The sequence below is a fragment of the Physella acuta genome, unplaced genomic scaffold (genome assembly GCF_028476545.2).
Source record: "Physella acuta isolate Inbredline_101_S28 unplaced genomic scaffold, ASM2847654v3 ptg000786l, whole genome shotgun sequence".
Taxonomy (NCBI): domain Eukaryota; kingdom Metazoa; phylum Mollusca; class Gastropoda; family Physidae; genus Physella; species Physella acuta.
Genome location: NW_026732304.1, coordinates 79,844 through 99,748, shown reverse-complemented (window position 1 = coordinate 99,748; position 19,905 = coordinate 79,844). Strand labels below are relative to the sequence as shown.

General features: G+C 37.7%; 1 protein-coding gene across 2 annotated transcripts in view; it reads right to left on the bottom strand.

Moving 5' to 3' along the window:
• LOC131950905 (uncharacterized) overlaps positions 1-19,905 on the bottom strand; it is a 39,666-nt gene that overhangs the window by 8,558 nt on the left and 11,203 nt on the right. For both annotated transcript variants that reach the window (XM_059313111.1, XM_059313112.1), the window contains exons 4-12: positions 15,873-15,953; positions 9,216-9,348; positions 8,113-8,236; positions 7,031-7,109; positions 6,689-6,772; positions 5,757-5,908; positions 3,777-3,814; positions 3,251-3,356; positions 1,753-1,911 (exon numbers count right to left, since the gene is read on the bottom strand). In XM_059313111.1, the coding sequence (XP_059169094.1) occupies positions 1,753-1,911; positions 3,251-3,356; positions 3,777-3,814; positions 5,757-5,908; positions 6,689-6,772; positions 7,031-7,109; positions 8,113-8,236; positions 9,216-9,348; positions 15,873-15,953 (956 nt within the window). The remainder of the gene's footprint in view (positions 1-1,752; positions 1,912-3,250; positions 3,357-3,776; positions 3,815-5,756; positions 5,909-6,688; positions 6,773-7,030; positions 7,110-8,112; positions 8,237-9,215; positions 9,349-15,872; positions 15,954-19,905) is intronic.

The window sequence follows — 19,905 nt, the reverse complement described above, 5'->3', positions numbered from 1 at the left end:
TTCAAATACCAAAATCTTATACAAGGGAAATAACTTTCACAATAAAAGCTAATAAATTAACTAAGTGTAACTAAGACATTCTTGAAAAACACAATAAAACATTCTAAGTTTTATTAGGTAAAAATTACATGAAATCTTTTATATTAACTATGTAGCTATGTAAAAAGAATATATTTTACTCATTGACTACTTAACTGTAGGTTGTGTTTGAAAGTCTAAATACGGTAGCTTTATTATAACATAGTTGTAGTCAATTTTGATGACAAATTTAATTGTGTGCGTATATTACTGATTTTACCAAAAATTTTGGATCCCCTAAGTTGAGGGACGCTTTTCAAAAAAATCAAATACGGGTAACTTTTTAGGATACTGAAATAATTATTGATTAACTACTGCAAAAATAGTATTTGAAAAAACAAAGTTTACTGTTAGTTATATATTCCACCCTATTTAATATTATATATTAATACTTTAAGAGTGGTGATATAGATTTCTAAAAAACTGATGAATTTTTTTAGCTAGAGGACGCCTACCTTTCTTTGTAGTGTGTTCCGTCGTGAATTGAAATCATCTAACTTACAATAAACTCGACTACTCGATATACTCTACTACATTCGCAACACATATAAAACTTCGATACTTAAACATAACTAGACTCGATGCTCCCGAGCTACGACACCAACTCGCTTAACTTCACCAAGCTCTACAAACGATACTCCAAATCAACAACGATTTCACTGGACCTACTACTACACGCTACGATTTAATACACTCGATACCACAAGACTCGATACTCCCGAACTCCAGAACGACGATACTTCAACATCTACATTCGCATTTTTTTACTATCAATCAGATTCTACTAGACCTTCAGCTACACAACAACAGCCAAATAAAAAATACGATGCTTTAACACTTTAAGAACCGATATTTCATACCTACGAAGCCATAACAGCAATAGCATTCTATCGTTACTCCCAAATCTAAACGATCCATCAAAACTTACCAAACAAGTACAATACTTTGAATACCCCGTCATTACAAAACTCTATACACCAGAACATATTTCTAATTCAAAGTCAGAGAAAACGAGATTTACAAGCCCTATTAAAACCCAAAATTGCATTTGTTTTGGAACGTCATGCGCTGGAGCGATCAGTAAATCAACATTAAAATAAGATAACCGTTTGAAATGTTCGAACTAATTTAATCGTTTTCTACTTCAATTATGTGACACCAAAATAAAAAGGCATAGTGACTCGTCAAAAGCGCACTGACGTTTCCAAATTAAGGAGGTGGGGGTGCATTTTCACCAACGCGAACACATATGGGCCTATATGGGCCTAATTTGGGGGTAGGGGCGCAAAATTGATAGTTCGTCCAGGGCGCCGAAATTGATCGCTACTCCTTTCTATATTACCATCTATAGTTTATAAAAGATAATCAAAATTATTAACTATTACATACTTTTTATAATAGTGATTAAACCTTTTTGCGCTCCCCCCCCCCCCCCCACCTTGGGATGGGCCCTAGGCGACGCCTTAGTAGCACCGGCCATGGCTGGGAGTGACGATGGACGTGCTTCGGGGGGGGGGAGGAGGAGGGCACTACTCCGATGAGATGCCTACAACAATCTTTGGCACTGGCTACCCATCTAGACGCCCATCACCGCCACAGCATACCACTAAACACACCACCACCGCAGCACACCACTAAACACACCACCACCACAGCATACCACTAAACACTCACTTGGAAAGAAACCTCTTGAAAGCCCGCACCGAACACACTGAGAACAACCAAGGCCGTGACGCGCTTTTCTCGTCGACTGGGGGCGTAAGTTTCTTAGACATGACGTAATTGTCTTCGTCCAGACAGTCTTTTTCTTCCCCGTCGTGGATCGCACCTAGGCTGGGAGGGGGTTGGAATGAATGGAAAGATATTTCAATAGATATTTAGATACTCGCATTTATTTCATAAATTATGATCTATTATAGTACATTGGTACAGAATTCCTGTTTAAGTTTCTAATAAAAGTTATGAGATAAAATAAAAGTGTAAGGTTCGCAAGGACTATTATGCTTTACTATTGTTCTTATGGAATTTAGAGAGATTAAAAAGAAAAGTTTTAAAATAACCAAGCGAAGTAATACGCTTAATGTTATATGTTTTTCTATAATATACGTTTTTTCCCTTAAAACTATTACGGTTGAAGCACTTTACATTTATTTAATACAGTAATAATGTGCTTAAACAATGTTGTGATAAATATTTAAAACAAGCAAATATTGTTTTTGTGTCACATGAAATTATAAATTACGATAACTATATTTGATTTTATAAGCATTTTAGTTTTAAAAATTATTCGTTCGATTTCTTAATTGTTCACTCATGTCCACTTCCTCACGTCTGCTAACTATTTGAAAATAAAATTTTTAAAAATTTAAAAAAAAAAAAAATTCCAAAGATTTCCATGGAGAGGAGCATAATGAGTCTAAAAGACTATGTTTCAATTCCTACATAGGGTAATAAATCAATAAATGAGTGGTAATTACTAAAAGAAAAATAAAGCTGAGATGTACCATCAACTTTATCGAATATTCTTAAATAGCATTTCGGTGATCGCAACTCGGGATATATAGATCTGCATGATTTTAATCCATTATAATTTTTCTTTATTTTTACTTTCTCGTATACAGAGTATAAAATTTCGTAATCGTGCACAAAAATCACATGAAATTTTGACAGTTTATAGGGACTTATTTTAATCGGGCAAAAATTCTAAAACCAGCTGTAAACAGCAACCCATATAGTAGAAAAATCACTAATAATAAACAACAGCAGTCTTGTTTGTAATTGGACATAGGCTATGAGAGTTGATACAGAAAGAAAAGCAGACTGAAATCTCAAGGCGGTATAGGGCTGGTAAGTAGGTCAACAACCAGTTCTATGGCTCATGCAGGTTTTATTGAGCCGTAGAACTGGTTGGTGACCTACTTACCAGCCCTATAATATGGCAAAATGCAGTTCGATATGTAACACTTTACTGTGTTGGAGGATATCGACTCCAATATTTCAATTTTGAACGAGGAAGAAGAATACATGTAGCAGTTACTAAGGTTAGTTGTGGTAAACAGTTACTACCATTTCCTGTGGTAGCAATTACCATAGTTACATGTCATCACAAATAGTATGGTTACCTGTGGTAACAATTACTGTGGTTACTTGTGGTAACAGTTACTATGGTTACCTGTGACCCAGTTCGTGGGCTGCTGTGGCACCAACACTTCCAGAATTGTCCTGTTCAATGATGGAGATGGATGACGTGGAACACATCCCGCCCAGCTTGGCTATACCTGGGGGATAACATGCAACACGTGTAACGATATTTTGGGGCGGAGTGGTCGGCTGGTAGAGCGCATGCCTGCTAATCAGAAAGTCTCGAGTTCGAATCGCAAGCTAAAGTACGTATGACGTTCACTCGTTAAACCAGTTCTGATGGATCCATGACACACGTGACATAAACTCTATTTGTTCTGTTCAATTGACCGTCAGTTTTAAAATAAGTAACACATTACAGTTTTCAAAGTAGAATCTATAACCTAAATCTGACTAGCTTTTAATTTATCAAATCAATAGTTTTGTTTTGTATATTTTGGAATTTAAAGGTAGCTGTGTTTTCAGGCCCATTTATAAGCTGGACCAACCTTCCAGAGAATATAATTTGAGCATATAAGAAAAATAAACAGAGTAAACAACATTATAAAAATATTTACCCATCACTTTCCAATTGGTACCGCTAAAGATGTCATAACTGTAAAAATATTTTCAAGTGAATTAGTTCTACACTAGACTACAAGAGTGACATTTTTCACCATTTAATGTTGTTTTTTTTGTTGATTAATTTTAATCCCTCTAAAAAGAATGGAATTTTTAACAATAAAAAATACCTGAATTAAATTATAAATCGTTATGATACATCGCAAGTCAAATAAAAACACCTGCTATGTAAACCTTTATTTTAAAATGAGCCTACATCCAGCGAAATCGAAACCTCCCAAGTATATATATATATATATATATATATATATATATATATATATATACTAGAATACCCGTCATCCGTTGGATAACTGTGGGTTTCGGGGGTCATCCATCAAAAAACATCACGTCTGTCACTCAGAGGCATAGCGACCCTTCCCGGCGCCCGGGGACAAACTTTTCCATTTGAACCCCCCCCCCCCCCTTCACCTGCCCTGTATCCTGCCAAGTTCAGATAGGCAACTTTATCATTCACATCTAAAAAAAAAAAATGAAAAAAAAATATCATTGACATATTGGTCTAGAACCTGTGCCACCCGCATGAGAGCCGACTTCACTACCAACTTAGCTATTTACTCGTGACGTCACAAATGAATTTTTATTCTATACTTTGAGTCTCCTTATGCAACTTGATTTACGCGCATAGATCTAGATCTAAGTCTAGTAGTAGTAACTTTCAAATTAAATTTTATCTTAAATTAGCCAAACAAAGATTTATATAAAATAATTAAGGCCTGAAATAGATTCTAGATGTATTAAGGCCTGAAACAGATTCTAGATGTAGAATTTACATTAAGTCTAGATCTAGAATTTACATTGAGTCTAGTGACCTAGATCTATGCTAGATCTAGATCTAGGCTAGATTCATAACTTTCCTTCGACAGCTGATCTTTAGATCTAGAGAAATTTATTGTAAAACTAAATGAAAAAAGACAGTTGAAAATTGATATAAGTGTTGGAACGTAATAAATACAGCAAACGGACGTATTGTTAAAGTTATGACCGACAGAAAATTAGATTTAGAACGCGTTAAACTTTTGAATGGGAACACAATTTTCTTCGATAGACGCCGCCATTTTATTGTACTAAAGAGTAAACAAAAAACTGTGATGTCACGGTCCCGCCGAGTGTAGTGGTCGTTCTAATCTTTTTAAAAAAATAGGGTTACTCTACGTATGAATAAATCAATAAATTAATTAACGTCTTTAAATAAATGTGTGATTAACAGTCTGTCTGAAAACAAAAATTGTTCTCTACCTACATACTATTTTACAGCTCTCCACGATGAGTGCAACCATGCGCAATAGTCAATCAGCCAAACAAACAAACAAACAAAAAAATAAATATTCAAACATGTAAACAAACTTGACTTTTAGTATATATATATATATATATATATATATATATATATATATATATATATATATATATATATATATATATATATATATATATATATATATATATATGTGTGTATATGTATGTATGTATGTATATATATATATATATATATATATATATATATATATATATATATATATATATATATATATATATATCGTATTATAATACACACTTTCAATAAAGTAAATCTAATATGTGATACGCCGTAGAACAACAATGTAAACCTGCCTGTAAACGCACCTTATAAGTTATTTTTTAACCTATCATGTACGTATCCATGACAACCTCCCCTAAACAACTTCTCCGGACAACCTTCCATGACCATGTACAATGACAACCTCCAATAACAGCCTACCCCTGAAAACCTACCCCTGACAACCTATCCTGACAACCTACCCCTGACAACCTACCCTGACAACCTACTCTGACAACCTTCCCTGACAACCTCCTCTGACAACCAACCCTGACAACCTACCCCTGACAACCTCCCCCTGACAACCTGCCCTGACAACCTCCCCCCTAGAACCTACCCTGTAAAGAGCATCCAGTGATCGCTAAGAGGCAGGGTGGGGTTGGCCTTCTTGACCCACATCCCAAACGACTCTAGCGCCATGTTGCCGTCAACAAAATGTGACCCGGGGAATCTTGTGTTGACCTCAGTCCAGGAGCTGACCGACTGGGACTATAAGGTCAACAGATGTTGGTTAAAAACATTAACGTAGCTAGATGATGGCTGATAAGAGATCAAAGTATGTTTGTTTTAAGATTATTTTTAAATTTTATTTTTATTTTATTTTATAAGTGTATATTTATGTAAGGAAAACAATGTCTAAACTTCATTAAATTAATTTACAGGACGGCGTTGCCTAAGCGGTAGAGCGCTAGGGCGCTAACACGAAACTCTCGAGTTCGAATCGGGGTCCAAGTGAGTAGAAAGTACCTGAGTCTACATTGTTAAGGCGGCTGAGCAAATTGCTGACCACACCTTCCCTTCATATTCCGATTTCAAGAAATATATGATCTCTACTTCATCAGCCCAATGGATCGATAGGTCTTAAGATGATTCTTTACTGTGCTTACTTTATTTGGTTTATTTAGATTTTAAACTATTTTTCAAACGCATTATCACTGGCATGGTTGGGTGTTAAAGCGTTCGACTTCTAACTCAAAAGTCACGAGTTTGGATCTTGATCCGGAGTCTGCATACGACCCTGAATCAACCCCAGCTCGCTTGTGTACATGACTTCAGTAAAGGAAGTAAACCCTGCTGGGCAAAGTGCTACACACACAATACTTTAATATGTTTAAGCAAAACAAAAACATACGAACTCTACTTCTTTTTCTCTAAGGAGTTTTAGGTTCCAAAGGGGAAGTTAACACACTAATCAAAAATAGAAGAAAAAAAAGATGACTTCGATATGTATATTTAGACAGGTACATGCGGTGTCTACTAAAAACTTACATTGACAATCAGAAGGCCAGTGATGACGATAGAGAGACTGAAGGTTGGGTCAACAAGATTGACACTGCTGTAGCGGATGTTCATCTAAAATTAGACATTGTAAAACATATTTAAAAACATATTTACATGCGTTCTGTAAATATGATTTAAAAAAATAAATAACAGGTAAATAGTGGATGTTAAAAAATTTTAAAAATATTTTCAAAACATTTAAAAACATATTTACATTAGTTGTGTAAATAGGCATTAAAACAAAAATTATAGGTGTATTGTTGATATTAATTTTTTTTAAAATATGTACATGTGTATTCGAATAGTCATTGTTAAGGTGATTAGACTCACAGAGTTAGCCACGAATGCGTAATACAGGTGCATCTCTATCTCTGTTAGTGTCGAATTGTTCTTGTAGTACTGTAGCCAGCTGTAACAGAGTATTTGTTAGTTCTATCTAACATCTATATTTAGAACTAACCTTTATTTCATTAAACCTGAATGGTCGGTTTATTCTATGTTTAGGTTTATTTATGTCTAAATTATTTCTAAAAGTGATCAAACATTACTTCTAAATTATTATTTTTTTTAAATTAATCCAACTTTTCTTGTTCTTTTTAATGTAGTTAGGGGTTTCCTCCAATGCATTAACGTATTACGCGATCAAACATTCAATATATAGATTACACTGGTTTTTATTTAGTTGTGTGCATACTGTATATTTCTCGTTAATATTTTTTTTAAAAAGTAAAGATTCCTCTTGAGATCTTGTTATCCATTGAGCCGATGAATTAATTTAAATGTTTCTTTACATCGGCATATAATGGGATAATGTGGTTAGCTCTATGCCCGGCCATCTTTACTGTCCCTAACGTGTGTTAGGTACCCATAAGAGATGGGTGGACTCAGGGACGCTCCACTGACTTGAACCCGGATTCGAACTCGAGACTTGCGAATTAACAGTCTATCGCTCTGCCGCTATGCCATTCATACTTAGTCATTTTATAATACCAGCATTAAAAAAAAAATATTCCTTTCTCCCTAACATAGTCCTGTCTGACTTACTTGAGATAATCCTTGCTGTCGTGAGTACGACTTGTGTCTGACTTACTTGAGATAATCCTTGCTGTCGTGAGTACGACTTGTGTCTGACTTACTTGAGATAATCCTTGCTGTCGTGAGTACGACTTTTGCCTGACTTACTTGAGATAATCCTTGCTGTCGTGAGTACGATTTGTGTTTGACTTACTTGAGATAATCCTTGCTGTCGTGAGTACGATTTGTGTTTGACTTACTTGAGATAATCCTTGCTGTCGTGAGTACGACTTGTGCCTGACTTACTTGAGATAATCCTTGCTGTCGTGAGTACGACTTGTGTTTGACTTACTTGAGATAATCCTTGCTGTCGTGAGTACGACTTGTGTCTGACTTACTTGAGATAATCCTTGCTGTCTGACACCATAAACAGCCGTATTTCGTGCTCACGGCGAGCCTGTATGTGACGTCGTGCACGCGTGAGCGTCTTCTTCGTGTGTGTATACGGCGGTGACGTTATGCCTGTTGGGACAAACACATTTTTAAAACCGTTTATCAGTCTTGCCTGCTGATTAGTGATTTGACTTAATGTTTAATTATCTTTTGCCAATATAAATATGTTAGATGTAGTATCGGTTCAGCGTTAAGGTTGGTTATAAATTAATCTATTGGCATCATAGCTCAAAAAAAGGTAGACGTTTATCATTTGTGATTTTTGTAACAAATATTATTGAGGAAAATCGTCGACGTGGTCGAGTCGGTAAAGCTCATGGCTGCTAAACCGAAAAGTCTCGAGTTCGAACCCTCGGGCAGGTTAGTTTGGGACAGCCACTCTTCAAAATCAAACAACTGCTGCCTTGTAGTTTGTTCCAAAAAGAAAAGCAGGCTGAAATCGGAGTTAATGCCGCATAACCAGTTGACACGTATACTTAATTGTGTTGGAGGGGATCCCTTCCTAAAAATAAAATTAAGAACGAAGAAGAACAAGAAGTCTTCGAATGTGTTATTATAAAACGTTAAAATTACGCGTTTGTCGGTGTTCACATTATGTATTGTATTAACACAGAGTGAATTGATCTTTTTAAAATGCTTTAATATTTTGCATTAAGTCGTGTATGACTAAATAGTTAATAGTAAAAAAAGTAAAGTTCTTGACGTTACATGAGGCAAGTGAAATAGAGTTCACCTATGTATGTGTCCTCGACATATGAATGATAGAGAGATCAGTACTATGCCGAGCCGCCTTTTATTTCCCTAACATGAATTAGGTACACATCAGAGACGGAAGAGCTCAAGAACGTTCTATTGCTGCGAGCTCGAGACTTCCGAGTTAGCAGTCTAGCACTCTACCGCTAGGCCACGCCGTTTCATAAAATAGATAATACACAGGTTAAATTGTACGTGGTATAGTGAAACAAGCGCTAATTTGAACTCTGTTATGCGTAAACTCAATATAAAAAGTCAAACAACTCCCCATCTTAACGAAACAAAATGACGTCACCTTCAGCGGGGATAACGTTGACGTAATCGTCCTGAAAGTTGAGCTCCCGGGGGATCTTGTGGATCTGGTGGATGCCACCCAGTGGGTCACGTGTCAGGTGGAGCTGATCCAGACCGTCGTAGAAAAATCCTTCCTGGGAGAGGTTAATTAATCAGTCGTAATCAAAATAAATAAACCGAGAGTGATCTCCCCTAAACTTTCTAGAATATTCTTATATAGAATAGCAGGGGATGGGAACTCGGGCTACAGACATGATTTGTATTCCTTTTTAAATACTTAAAGTTTTAAAAATAGAATAAAATCTCGTAGACAAAAGAATTGCACACCAAGTGAACGCCAAATAAAAAAGTGCATAATAGTGCGCAATATTATTAGTACTTTAAAAATTTACATTAGTTTTTTGAGAAATCGGAAATAGCGTAAATTAGTACTTCCGGTCAACGGAAATTACTCAAAATTTAACAGAAGGTAGAGAATTAGATCTTTTACTTACATGTGAAATTTCATTTATCTATCTGAAATAGTATTCAAGTTATAGGCTTTTGAAAAATTCAAAGTAGAAAAAGTACCACTTCCGGTTATCGGAAATCGCTCAAAAGTTGATACGGATCTACGATTTTGATAAAATACTTATATATGAAATTTCATCAACCTAGCTGTAACGGTACTCAAGTTATCGTGTTTACACACGGACACACAGACACACAGACATACGGACAGAATCGCAAAGCCCAGTTTTTCAGACTGGATTACGCATAAATTCTCTTAATTTTGATAAATCTGGATTGATAATTTTTGCCCGATTAAAAAAAATCCTCTATACTTCGGATGTGATGAAGGACTGAGGTGTGTAATACGGTGAAAATTGTTAAAATTTCAAGTGATTTTTGTGCACGATTACAATACTTTCTCTATACTCCGTATATACGAGGAAGTAAAAAAGTAAAGTTCCCTTTTCAAAACCTGACGGTCTATGGCAATTGAAGTAGAGTTCACTTGTTTCTGTAACCTCGGCATATGAAGTAAGCACTATGCCCAGCCGCCTTTACTTGTCCTATCGTGAGTAAGGTACCCTTCCGAGTTGGGTGTACTCAGGGACGGTCTACTGACTTGAACCCGGTTTTGAACTCGAGACTTACGGGTTAGCAGTCCAGCCCTTTACCGCTAGACCATTCCGTCCCAGGATTTTAGGGCCCCTATGCAAAAAGTGTTAGTGGGCCCCTCAGAGGCCTAGCGACCCTTCCGGCGACTGGGGACAAACTTTCGATTTGCACCCCCCCCCCCACACACCCTCAGACTTTCGATTTGCACCCCTCCTCAAACTTTCGATTTGCACCCCCACCCCCTCAGACTTTCGATTTGCACCCCTCCTCACACTTTCGATTTGCACCCACCCCCCCCCCCCCCTCAGACTTTCGATTTGCACCCTCCCCCCCTAAAACTTTCGAAAAAGGGCCCCTATTTGCCTTGGGCCCCTATGCCTTGATTACGCTAGCTTTACGGTAGCTACGCCACTGCTCCGTCCCCAATTTTATTAAGTTGAAGATGTTGCCTTAAACAGTCAAGATAAAACATGATAAAATATAAAAAGACGGACTGGATTAACCTCATTTAAAACTGGTTGAAAACATTTTGTTTAAAAACTGTACATGGAATTACTACTTGCGTCATATTTATGACTTAATTAATGTGACTTGAAAAATTTAAATTTAAAAAACAATAACAAATATAAAAATAGGTTCATTAACTTTTTAAATTCAGAAAAAAAAACAATTAAAAATTAAAATATCCAAGCATAACATTTTTTCAAAATTCAAATTTAAAACCCTGAAACAATTTCCTAACATTAAATCCTATGTTTCCCAACGCACTTAATCCTGAAAAAATGTTAACAACTTTTTAACTCTTTACCCACGGCACACGGTGCTGTAGATGCCTTTCTACCTAATTATAATTAATGACCGCAGTAAAGCGCCTTGTGGCTAGGACGCCAAACGAAATAAAAAAAGTTCTAGAAAAACGAAGGTGAGCTGGTGCGCTTTGTCAACACACACACACACACAAATTGTCGAACTGGCTTGTTTTCTGGTTCTTAGTTCTTAACTGTAATGTTGGAAGGGATTTCCTCCAACACAATTAAATATTACATATCAATGTGTTATGCGGCTTATAGGACACTGCTTGCGATTTCAGTCTGTTTTTCTTCTTGACTTTGCTTCCATAGCCTTTGTCAAACAAATAACCAACTACAAGGAAGCAGTTGTTTGATTTGTGGGTTGTCTCTCCTAGATAGGTGGCTGTCCACAGCTATCGAGCCTCATCTGCCCAGGGGTTCGAACTTTGGACTTTGCGGTGTAGCTATCATGTGCATTACCGACCCGACCGCGTCTACCCTACCGAACTGGCACCCCACCTGAGAACTAAATTTAAACAGTGACAATTTTATGCTAGGCTCCGAAGAGAACACACACTCGAGTTGGTTTATGTGCTCACAAGTAAGATACGTGCAGTAGTCCACCTAACAATATAGGTAACTAACTGAAGCGGAGGATAGTAAAGGTGGCCTAGCATAGCGTTGAACGCCCAATCCCTACAAAACGCCCAACTCATAGACACTAAACACTACTTCAAATGCCGTATATGCATGCTAGTCTGTAACGGATATTATGAATTCACACAACGCGTGTCGACCTAAATGAAAACTGAAACACATTGATTATGACAGTTAACTTTTAAGGCACGGGTTTTAGACCGTAGGACGTCACTGAGTCCACTCATCTATGATGGGTATCTAACTAAGTATAGCTGGCTGGGCATTGGGCTGACCACATTCTCCCTACATATGCCAGTTCACTCAAAATAGGTGAAATCTACGTCAAATGCCATATAGACTGTAACATTCAAAAGGTACTTTTTTTAGTTATTACGGAAGCCTGCAATTCAAATTAGCTCTTTTAAGAAAAGGTAACAAAATACATAAGCAGTTTATGAATTTGAATATTCATTTAAGAGCGTGTTATTCATTGAGAACAAATTATATAAGAAAGCGCAGATTTATTATAATTTTATTACAGAAAGAAGTAATAAACGTCTTTTTTTCTCAAGACAAACATTTACATCATGCGACACAGGAGACATCTGCATCTATAGTGCACCTCGTTCATTCTCTAGATGTCATGTATGTACTCCAGTCTAGGTGGTTATCCTAGTGATCAAGCCTACGAGCTAGCCTAGTGAGCTAGCCTAGTGAGCTAGCCTAGTGCTCTATTGTGGTCAGTTGAGGGACATGTCCAGTGTCCCAGTCTATTTGGACAAATCCATAGGATAAATTAGGGATTTGTCCAGTTTTTCATTCAATGGCCAATTTAGGGATGTGTCCAATGGTCCTGCTTTTGTGGCCAGTTTAGGGATGTCCAGTTTTCCACTCTATATGGCCAGTTTTGGGATGTTTCCAGTTTTCGTATCAATGTGGCCAGTTTAGGGGTTTGTCTAGTTTTTCTCTCTATGAGACCAGTTTAGGGATTCGTCCAGGTTTGCTATCTGCGCGGCCAGTTGAGTAGGTTGCACCGTGTTTTCCTTTCTATATTGCCAGTTTAGGGACTTCTTCAATTATTTATTTTTTGTTTAGTTATAGGGAGAAGTTGTATAAGGCGAGTTAAGTAACTTATCCAGTATTTTGTACCAAGCAACAGGATTGTGAGGTGTTGAAGATATATACTTATACAATCGAGAACGTTATTAACTTTACACAACCATTAGGCGTTTGTATTACGGCATTCAAGCTTTAATAATCATTGATTTTTAAACCCCGGAAAGTTAAAAAAGAACTAAAGAAGAATCAAACAGGTCTGATTGATAATCGCGCTCTACTAATTAACAACGCTATTGCAATATGCATGTATGTATACATTATGTTAACTATGAATATAGACAATATATCACATGTTTATGGTCGTTTCAATGATTATGTCTTTCTACCTTAGTGCTGTACAAACGTGCCTAGCGTTATAAAATTCTACACCAGCAATAAAAACATATCCCCTTCATAAACTTCTCTGAATGTAAAGATGACGCGTCTATGACTCCACGTTGACGCATGACGACTCCGCGTTGACGCATGAATTGTTAAATACACTACAAAGATTGTTCCCTTAATCTGCGGGCTCATAAACGTTTAGCGGATGCGACCATAAAAGTTACAAGGACATGGCTAATGAGGCAGTTAAAGTCGCCTGGTAATGCGAAACTTAGACCAAATTTAAATCCGCGACTTATTTACGTCATATACTACAGAATTTGGGCTAAAATCTAATTGTAACATGTAGCAAGAAGACTACTTTATCTGCTTTATTTGTCTTAGGGATGGAAAAAAGATGATGAATAAGTAGACGCAGCATTTAATGTTTTGTGAAAGTGTTGGTATTCAACTAAGTAAGCAAATAAATTTCGGATTTAGGTTAATGGGTTGACCTTTAGTTTTTGCATCGTATAAATCAGCTGCTGCACTCTACTATGGAACATAGGTATGCAGTATGTAGACAATGTACCAGTGACGGCTTACAATGTAATGACGAATTATTTACTTAATTTCTTGAGAAATGAATGCACATCATATGAGTATATAGCTTACGATTGTCTTAGGGTAGTTCCTCGTAATAATAAAAGGCATTAAAATAAGCATAACATTCAGTCTAATCCTAACCTTAATCTCATAACATAAAACTAACCATAACGGGTAAGTGAAAATAGTCACCTGTGTTTGAATTTCATAAAATTACCCCCCCCCCCCCCATCTAGAGGCGTGGTCAAGAAGGATGAGTGCAGCTAATATAACCCAAGGGGCACAAGGTTACCCTATAACATGTAGCCTATGCCCTGACTACTGGTTCGAATATGACTTCACCTAAACCATGTAAAATGCCTACACATCACTATTTGTATATATAGCTCTTAACCTAGTCTTTTCTTTATAGAAGCAATAATTTTTTTTCTTAATCAGGTATATTAAGATTGAGTGTTTTATAAATATGAACATTTTCAGCTAGATTTTGTTTTCCTCTTATGAATCAAATGAACTATTATTACAATACATTGCGAATCAATACGATTGTAATAAAATACTTAAAAAAAAACTTTTAAAAAAACCACGTTTTTCTTGTGGACTAAAAAGTAGAAAATAACTATTTACATACATTTGATGACAAAAAACGTGGGTACGTTCACCATCAAATTTCCCGACCCATCTGCCCGACCCAAGTTTTTTGTCATCAAATGTATGTAAATAGTTATTTTCTACTTTTTAGTCCACAAGAAAAACGTGGTTTTTTAAAAAGTTTTTTTTAAGTATTATATTTTCTCCTTTTTAGTCCGTTGCTACACATGAAAAACGTGGTTTTTAAAAAAAAGTTTTTTATATAGTTTATTTTCTACTTTATCCAATGACTTGATTAAGTATGACTTGACTAAGTGTTTATAAATACACGGACTAAAAATCTTGAGCGACCAGGATTCGAACCTGGGTTGTCGCGGCCACAACGCGAAGTACTAACCACTATGCGATCACGGCCAGCGCGCTCACATCGATTGGGGCCGAAGTAACTGTGTCAATAGGCCTTCAGTCTTGTCGGTATCTTTAGAAATCATGTCCTCAATTTTATGGTCCTTAGGGCGTAATTAAATTAAGCTAATTACGGTCTCTAATTGCTAGTTTTTATGATTGCATCTGAAATTGTTAGGCGAAAGTAGTCTGCATGCCAAATTTCAGATCTATAGAGCAATCAGAAGTGGGCTAATTTTCGATGTCAATTTTAACAACAAACAAACACACGCGAAGCTGAGTTAATATAAAATACTTAAAAAAAAACTTTTTAAAAAACCACGTTTTTCTTGTGGACTAAAAAGTAGAAAATAACTATTTACATACATTTGATGACAAAAAACGTGGGTACGTTCACCATCAAATTTCCCGACCCATCTGCCCGACCCACGTTTTTTGTCATCAAATGTATGTAAATAGTTATTTTCTACTTTTTAGTCCACAAGAAAAACGTGGTTTTTTAAAAAGTTTTTTTTTAAGTATTTTATTTTCTCCTTTTTAGTCCGTTGCTACACATGAAAAACGTGGTTTTTAAAAAAGTGTTTATAAATACACGGACTAAAAATCTTGAGCGACCAGGATTCGAACCTGGGTTGTCGCGGCCACAACGCGAAGTACTAACCACTATACGATCACGGCCAGCGCGCTCACATCGATTGGGGCCGAAGTAACTCTGTCAATAGGACTGCAGTCTTGTCGGTATCTTTAGAAATCATGTCCTCAATTTTATGGTCCTTGGGGCGTAATTAAATTAAGCTAATTACGGTCACTAATTGCTAGTTTTTATGATTGCATCTGAAATTGTTAGGCGAAAGTAGCATGCATGCCAAATTTCAGGTCTCTAGAGCAATCAGAAGTGGGCTAATTTTCGATGTCAATTTTAACAACAAACATCCAAACAAACAAACGCGAAGCTGAGTTAAGAAAAACGTTTTAAAAAACGTGTTAAAAACAGACACAATTAAAAGAAATGAGAATAAATGAGCGAATACTTGACAAGCTATGATTACATCAGAATAAAGTAAATACACTTCAAGAAACAGTAACAAGATCAGACGTACCATGATGAACTGTGATCGATTGCTTGATTTACGAACTACAAACGAGCTACCTGTCGTCTCATTACTGTAAAAATCTACTGTCTGCAAAGAAAATAGTATTACATTTATATTTTAAATTGTTAAAAACAACAAAAAAGAAATAATTATGGAAGTTAAAAATGATACAATATCTGATATTGTCATTAAAAACATGAATCATTAAATATTAAATTACACGTGAGGAGTGGGGGGGGGGGGGGAGGGGTCAGCAAAGCATATAGAAAATCTACAGATAAGTGACCATGCAAGAAGAAACTCAAGACATACTAACTAGCAGATTATTTATATTTTTCAAAAACAAAACGGACTCAAAAAATGTTAAGATTTGCTATAAGTAGTAATTGTATGTAGAGCGATACGCCTTATTGGTTTTATTGTAAAGATATATTTGGCTTATTATCTATAATAATAGTTTCGCTGTCTGTCTATCTGACAAGAACGCTCTGTCTGACAAGAACGCTCTGTCTGACAAGAACGCTCTAGAGAAAACACAAGCAAAATAAAAACATGCACAGTAATTCGAAAAACGAAATATGACGTCGACACATTTTGCATAGAGTAGAACATAATCTCAAACCAGAGAGTGCACACAGTAATATGACGTCATTGATTCTCGCGTAAACATTGAAAAAAAGGAAATTTTGTCTAATCTAAATGGTTTGCGTGAAGAGTTTCTTGCATATAATTCTTCGGGTAGGGGCGAAGCCCCACCCCCCGCGTAAGAACGTCTGAGCCCCCCCCCCCCCAACTCAAAAGAAATTTCTTCATCGATACTCTATAATAAAATTACCGCCTAATTAATGTGTCTAATCTAAAAAGTGGTTTTCTTGCAATTTCTTTAATGCAATTCTTCGGGTAGTGGCTAAGCGCGACACCAGTGTTTCTTTCAGACTTTTTCCTCCCCGGAGAGGGGTGGGGGTAATTGAAATTTTCGGGGGCGGGGGTAGAATTTTCGGGGAGGGGGGCGGACACTGGAAAAAGTATATAATTATATTTCGTTGAATGGGACGGTAGACATGATTTTTTTGGGAGTGGGGGGTGGGGGTGGGGGTGGGGGTGGTGTGTGTGTGGGGGGGGGGTGGGGTGGGGTGGTTTCCTCATCGATACTCTATAATAAAATTACCGCCTAATTAATGTGTCTAATCTAAAAAGTGGTTTTCTTGCAATTTCTTTAATGCAATTCTTCGGGTAGTGGCTAAGCGCGACACCAGTGTTTCTTGCAGACTTTTTCCTCCCCGGAGAGGGGTGGGGGTAATTGAAATTTTCGGGGGCGGGGGTAGAATTTTCGGGGAGGGGGGCGGACACTGGAAAAAGTATATAATTATATTTCGTTGAATGGGACGGTAGACATGATTTTTTTGGGAGTGGGGGGTGGGGGTGGGGGGTGGGGGTGGTGTGTGTGTGGGGGGGGGGTGGGGTGGGGTGGTTTCCTCATCGATACTCTATAAAAAATTTCCGCCTAATTAATGTGTCTAATCTAAAAAGTGGTTTTCTTGCAATTTCTTTAATGCAATTCTTCGGGTAGTGGCTAAGCGCGACACCAGTGTTTCTTTCAGACTTTTTCCTCCCCGGAGAGGGGTGGGGGTAATTGAAATTTTCGGGGGCGGGGGTAGAATTTTCGGGGAGGGGGGCGGACACTGGAAAAAGTATATAATTATATTTCGTTGAATGGGACGGTAGACATGATTTTTTTGGGAGTGGGGGGGGTGGGGGTGGGGGTGGGGGTGGTGTGTGTGTGGGGGGGGTGGGGTGGGGTGGTTTCCTCATCGATACTCTATAATAAAATTACCGCCTAATTAATGTGTCTAATCTAAAAAGTGGTTTTCTCGCAATTTCTTTAATGCAATTCTTCGCGTAGTGGCTAAGCGCAACACCAGTGTTTCTTTTAGACTTTTTCCTCCCCGGAGAGGGGTGGGGGTACTTGAAATTTTCGGGGGCGGGGGTAGAATTTTCGGGGAGGGGGCGGACACTGGAAAAAGTATATAATTATATTTCGTTGAATGGGACGGTAGACATGTTTTTTTGGGGGGTGGGGGTGGGGGTGGGTGGGTGGGGCTGGGGGGTGGGGTTGGGGGTTGGGGGTAGGTGTGTGTGGGGGATGGGTTGGTTTTAGTTTAGAGAAAAGAGACATCACTATCAACCTAGCGCCCGGTGTATCCTTCCTCAACGGGCCATTTTTCTCGTCTATAATAATAGTTTCGCTGTCTCTCTATCTATCTATCTGTCTGACAAGAACGCTCTAGAGAAAACACAAGGAATTTAAAAACCTGCACAGTAATTCGAAAAACGAAATATGACGTCGACACATTTAGCGTAGAGTAGAACATAATCTCAAACCAGAGAGTGCACACAGTAATGTAATGACGTCATTGAAACATTGAAAAAAAGGAAATGTTGTCTAATCTAAATGGTTTGCGTGAAGAGTTTCTTGGATACAATTCTTCGGGTAGGGGCGAAGCCCCACCCCCGCGTAAGAACGTCTGAGGGGGGTGGGGGTGGGGGGGGGGGGTTGAGTGGGGGGGGGTGGTTTTAATTTAGACTTTTTCCTCCCCGGAGAGGGGTGGGGGTACTTGAAATTTTCGGGGGCGGGGGTAGAATTTTCGGGGAGGGGGCGGACACTGGAAAAAGTATATAATTATATTTCGTTGAATGGGACGGTAGACATGTTTTTTTTTGGGGGGGGGGGGTGGGGGGTGGGGGGTGGTGTGTGTGTGGGGTGGTGTGTGTAGGGGTGGGGGTGGGGGGGTGGTGTGTGGGGGGGGTGGTGTGTGGGGGGGGGGGTGGGGGGTTGGGGTGGTGTGGGTGGGGGTGTGGGTGGGGGTGGGGGTGGTGTGTGTGGGGGGGGTGGTTTTTGTTTAGAGAAAAGAGACAGCACTATCAACCTAGCGCCCGGTGTATCCTTCCTCAACGGGCCATTTTTCTCGTAACAAATAATGACCATTAAGTGATGGGGCTAAACAAGGTGAAAATTGTGTTCTTCTTCTTCTTCTGCGTTCTTAATTATATTGTTAGAAGGGATTCCTTCCAACACATTTAAGTACACTTGTCAACTTGTTATGCGTAGTATAGGCTGTTGACTGTATTGGGTTATTGAATTTTGTTGAAATCATATAATGAGTGTTTAGTTATTTGAAGCTAACTTTAAACAGTTTCTCATAGTTAACTGTACACCTAACATTAAAAAAACATCGCTGAGCTGACCTTCACCTTTATAAATATGTTTAATTAATGTGGGCAATGCCCTGCTCTTACTGTAATTAATGTGAAAAATTAAAAAAAAAATATATACAAAAAAATATAATAAACTATCTAATTTAATGTGAATCTTGACCTTGATGATGTGGAATGAAGGTCACTGAAACTCAAGGTGAAGGCGAAACTACTCAGTGTAAACTACTCAAGAACTAATTAATGAGCCCTTAATGACCTCTAAAAGTTGTAAACATCAAACGGTCATTAGTAACATTTGAAACAAATATATATGTATGTAAAGGGCGTTGTCGAATGGTAGAGTGTACGTCTTCTAACTCGTACGTACCTCTTTGAGTCGACCCAGCGCTAATCGGTACCTGCCTCACCTTAGGGAAAGTAAATATGGCTGGGCATCATAGTACTGATCACACTACCCCCTCATATGGCGAGGTTACAGAAACGGATGAAGTCTGCTTCACCTACATCATGAGTCCGCCATTTACGGAATGAGGATTTTATTTTACTTTACTTTAAGTGCGTTAATCGATAGATGTGTTTTCATAATACACCTGTTATTATATTTTTTTTAAATAGTACATTTGTAAAACATTTGTAATAATATAAAAATATAATTTCATACTACACCTGTAATCGTATTTTTTTTTAAATGAATATATTTCTTAAACGTAAAGTTCCCCTTCCAAATCAGACGATCTATGGGGCGATTGAAGTAGAGTTCACCTGTTTCTGTGACCTCGGCATATGAAGGGATAGATAGCGTATTCAGTACTATGCCTAACAG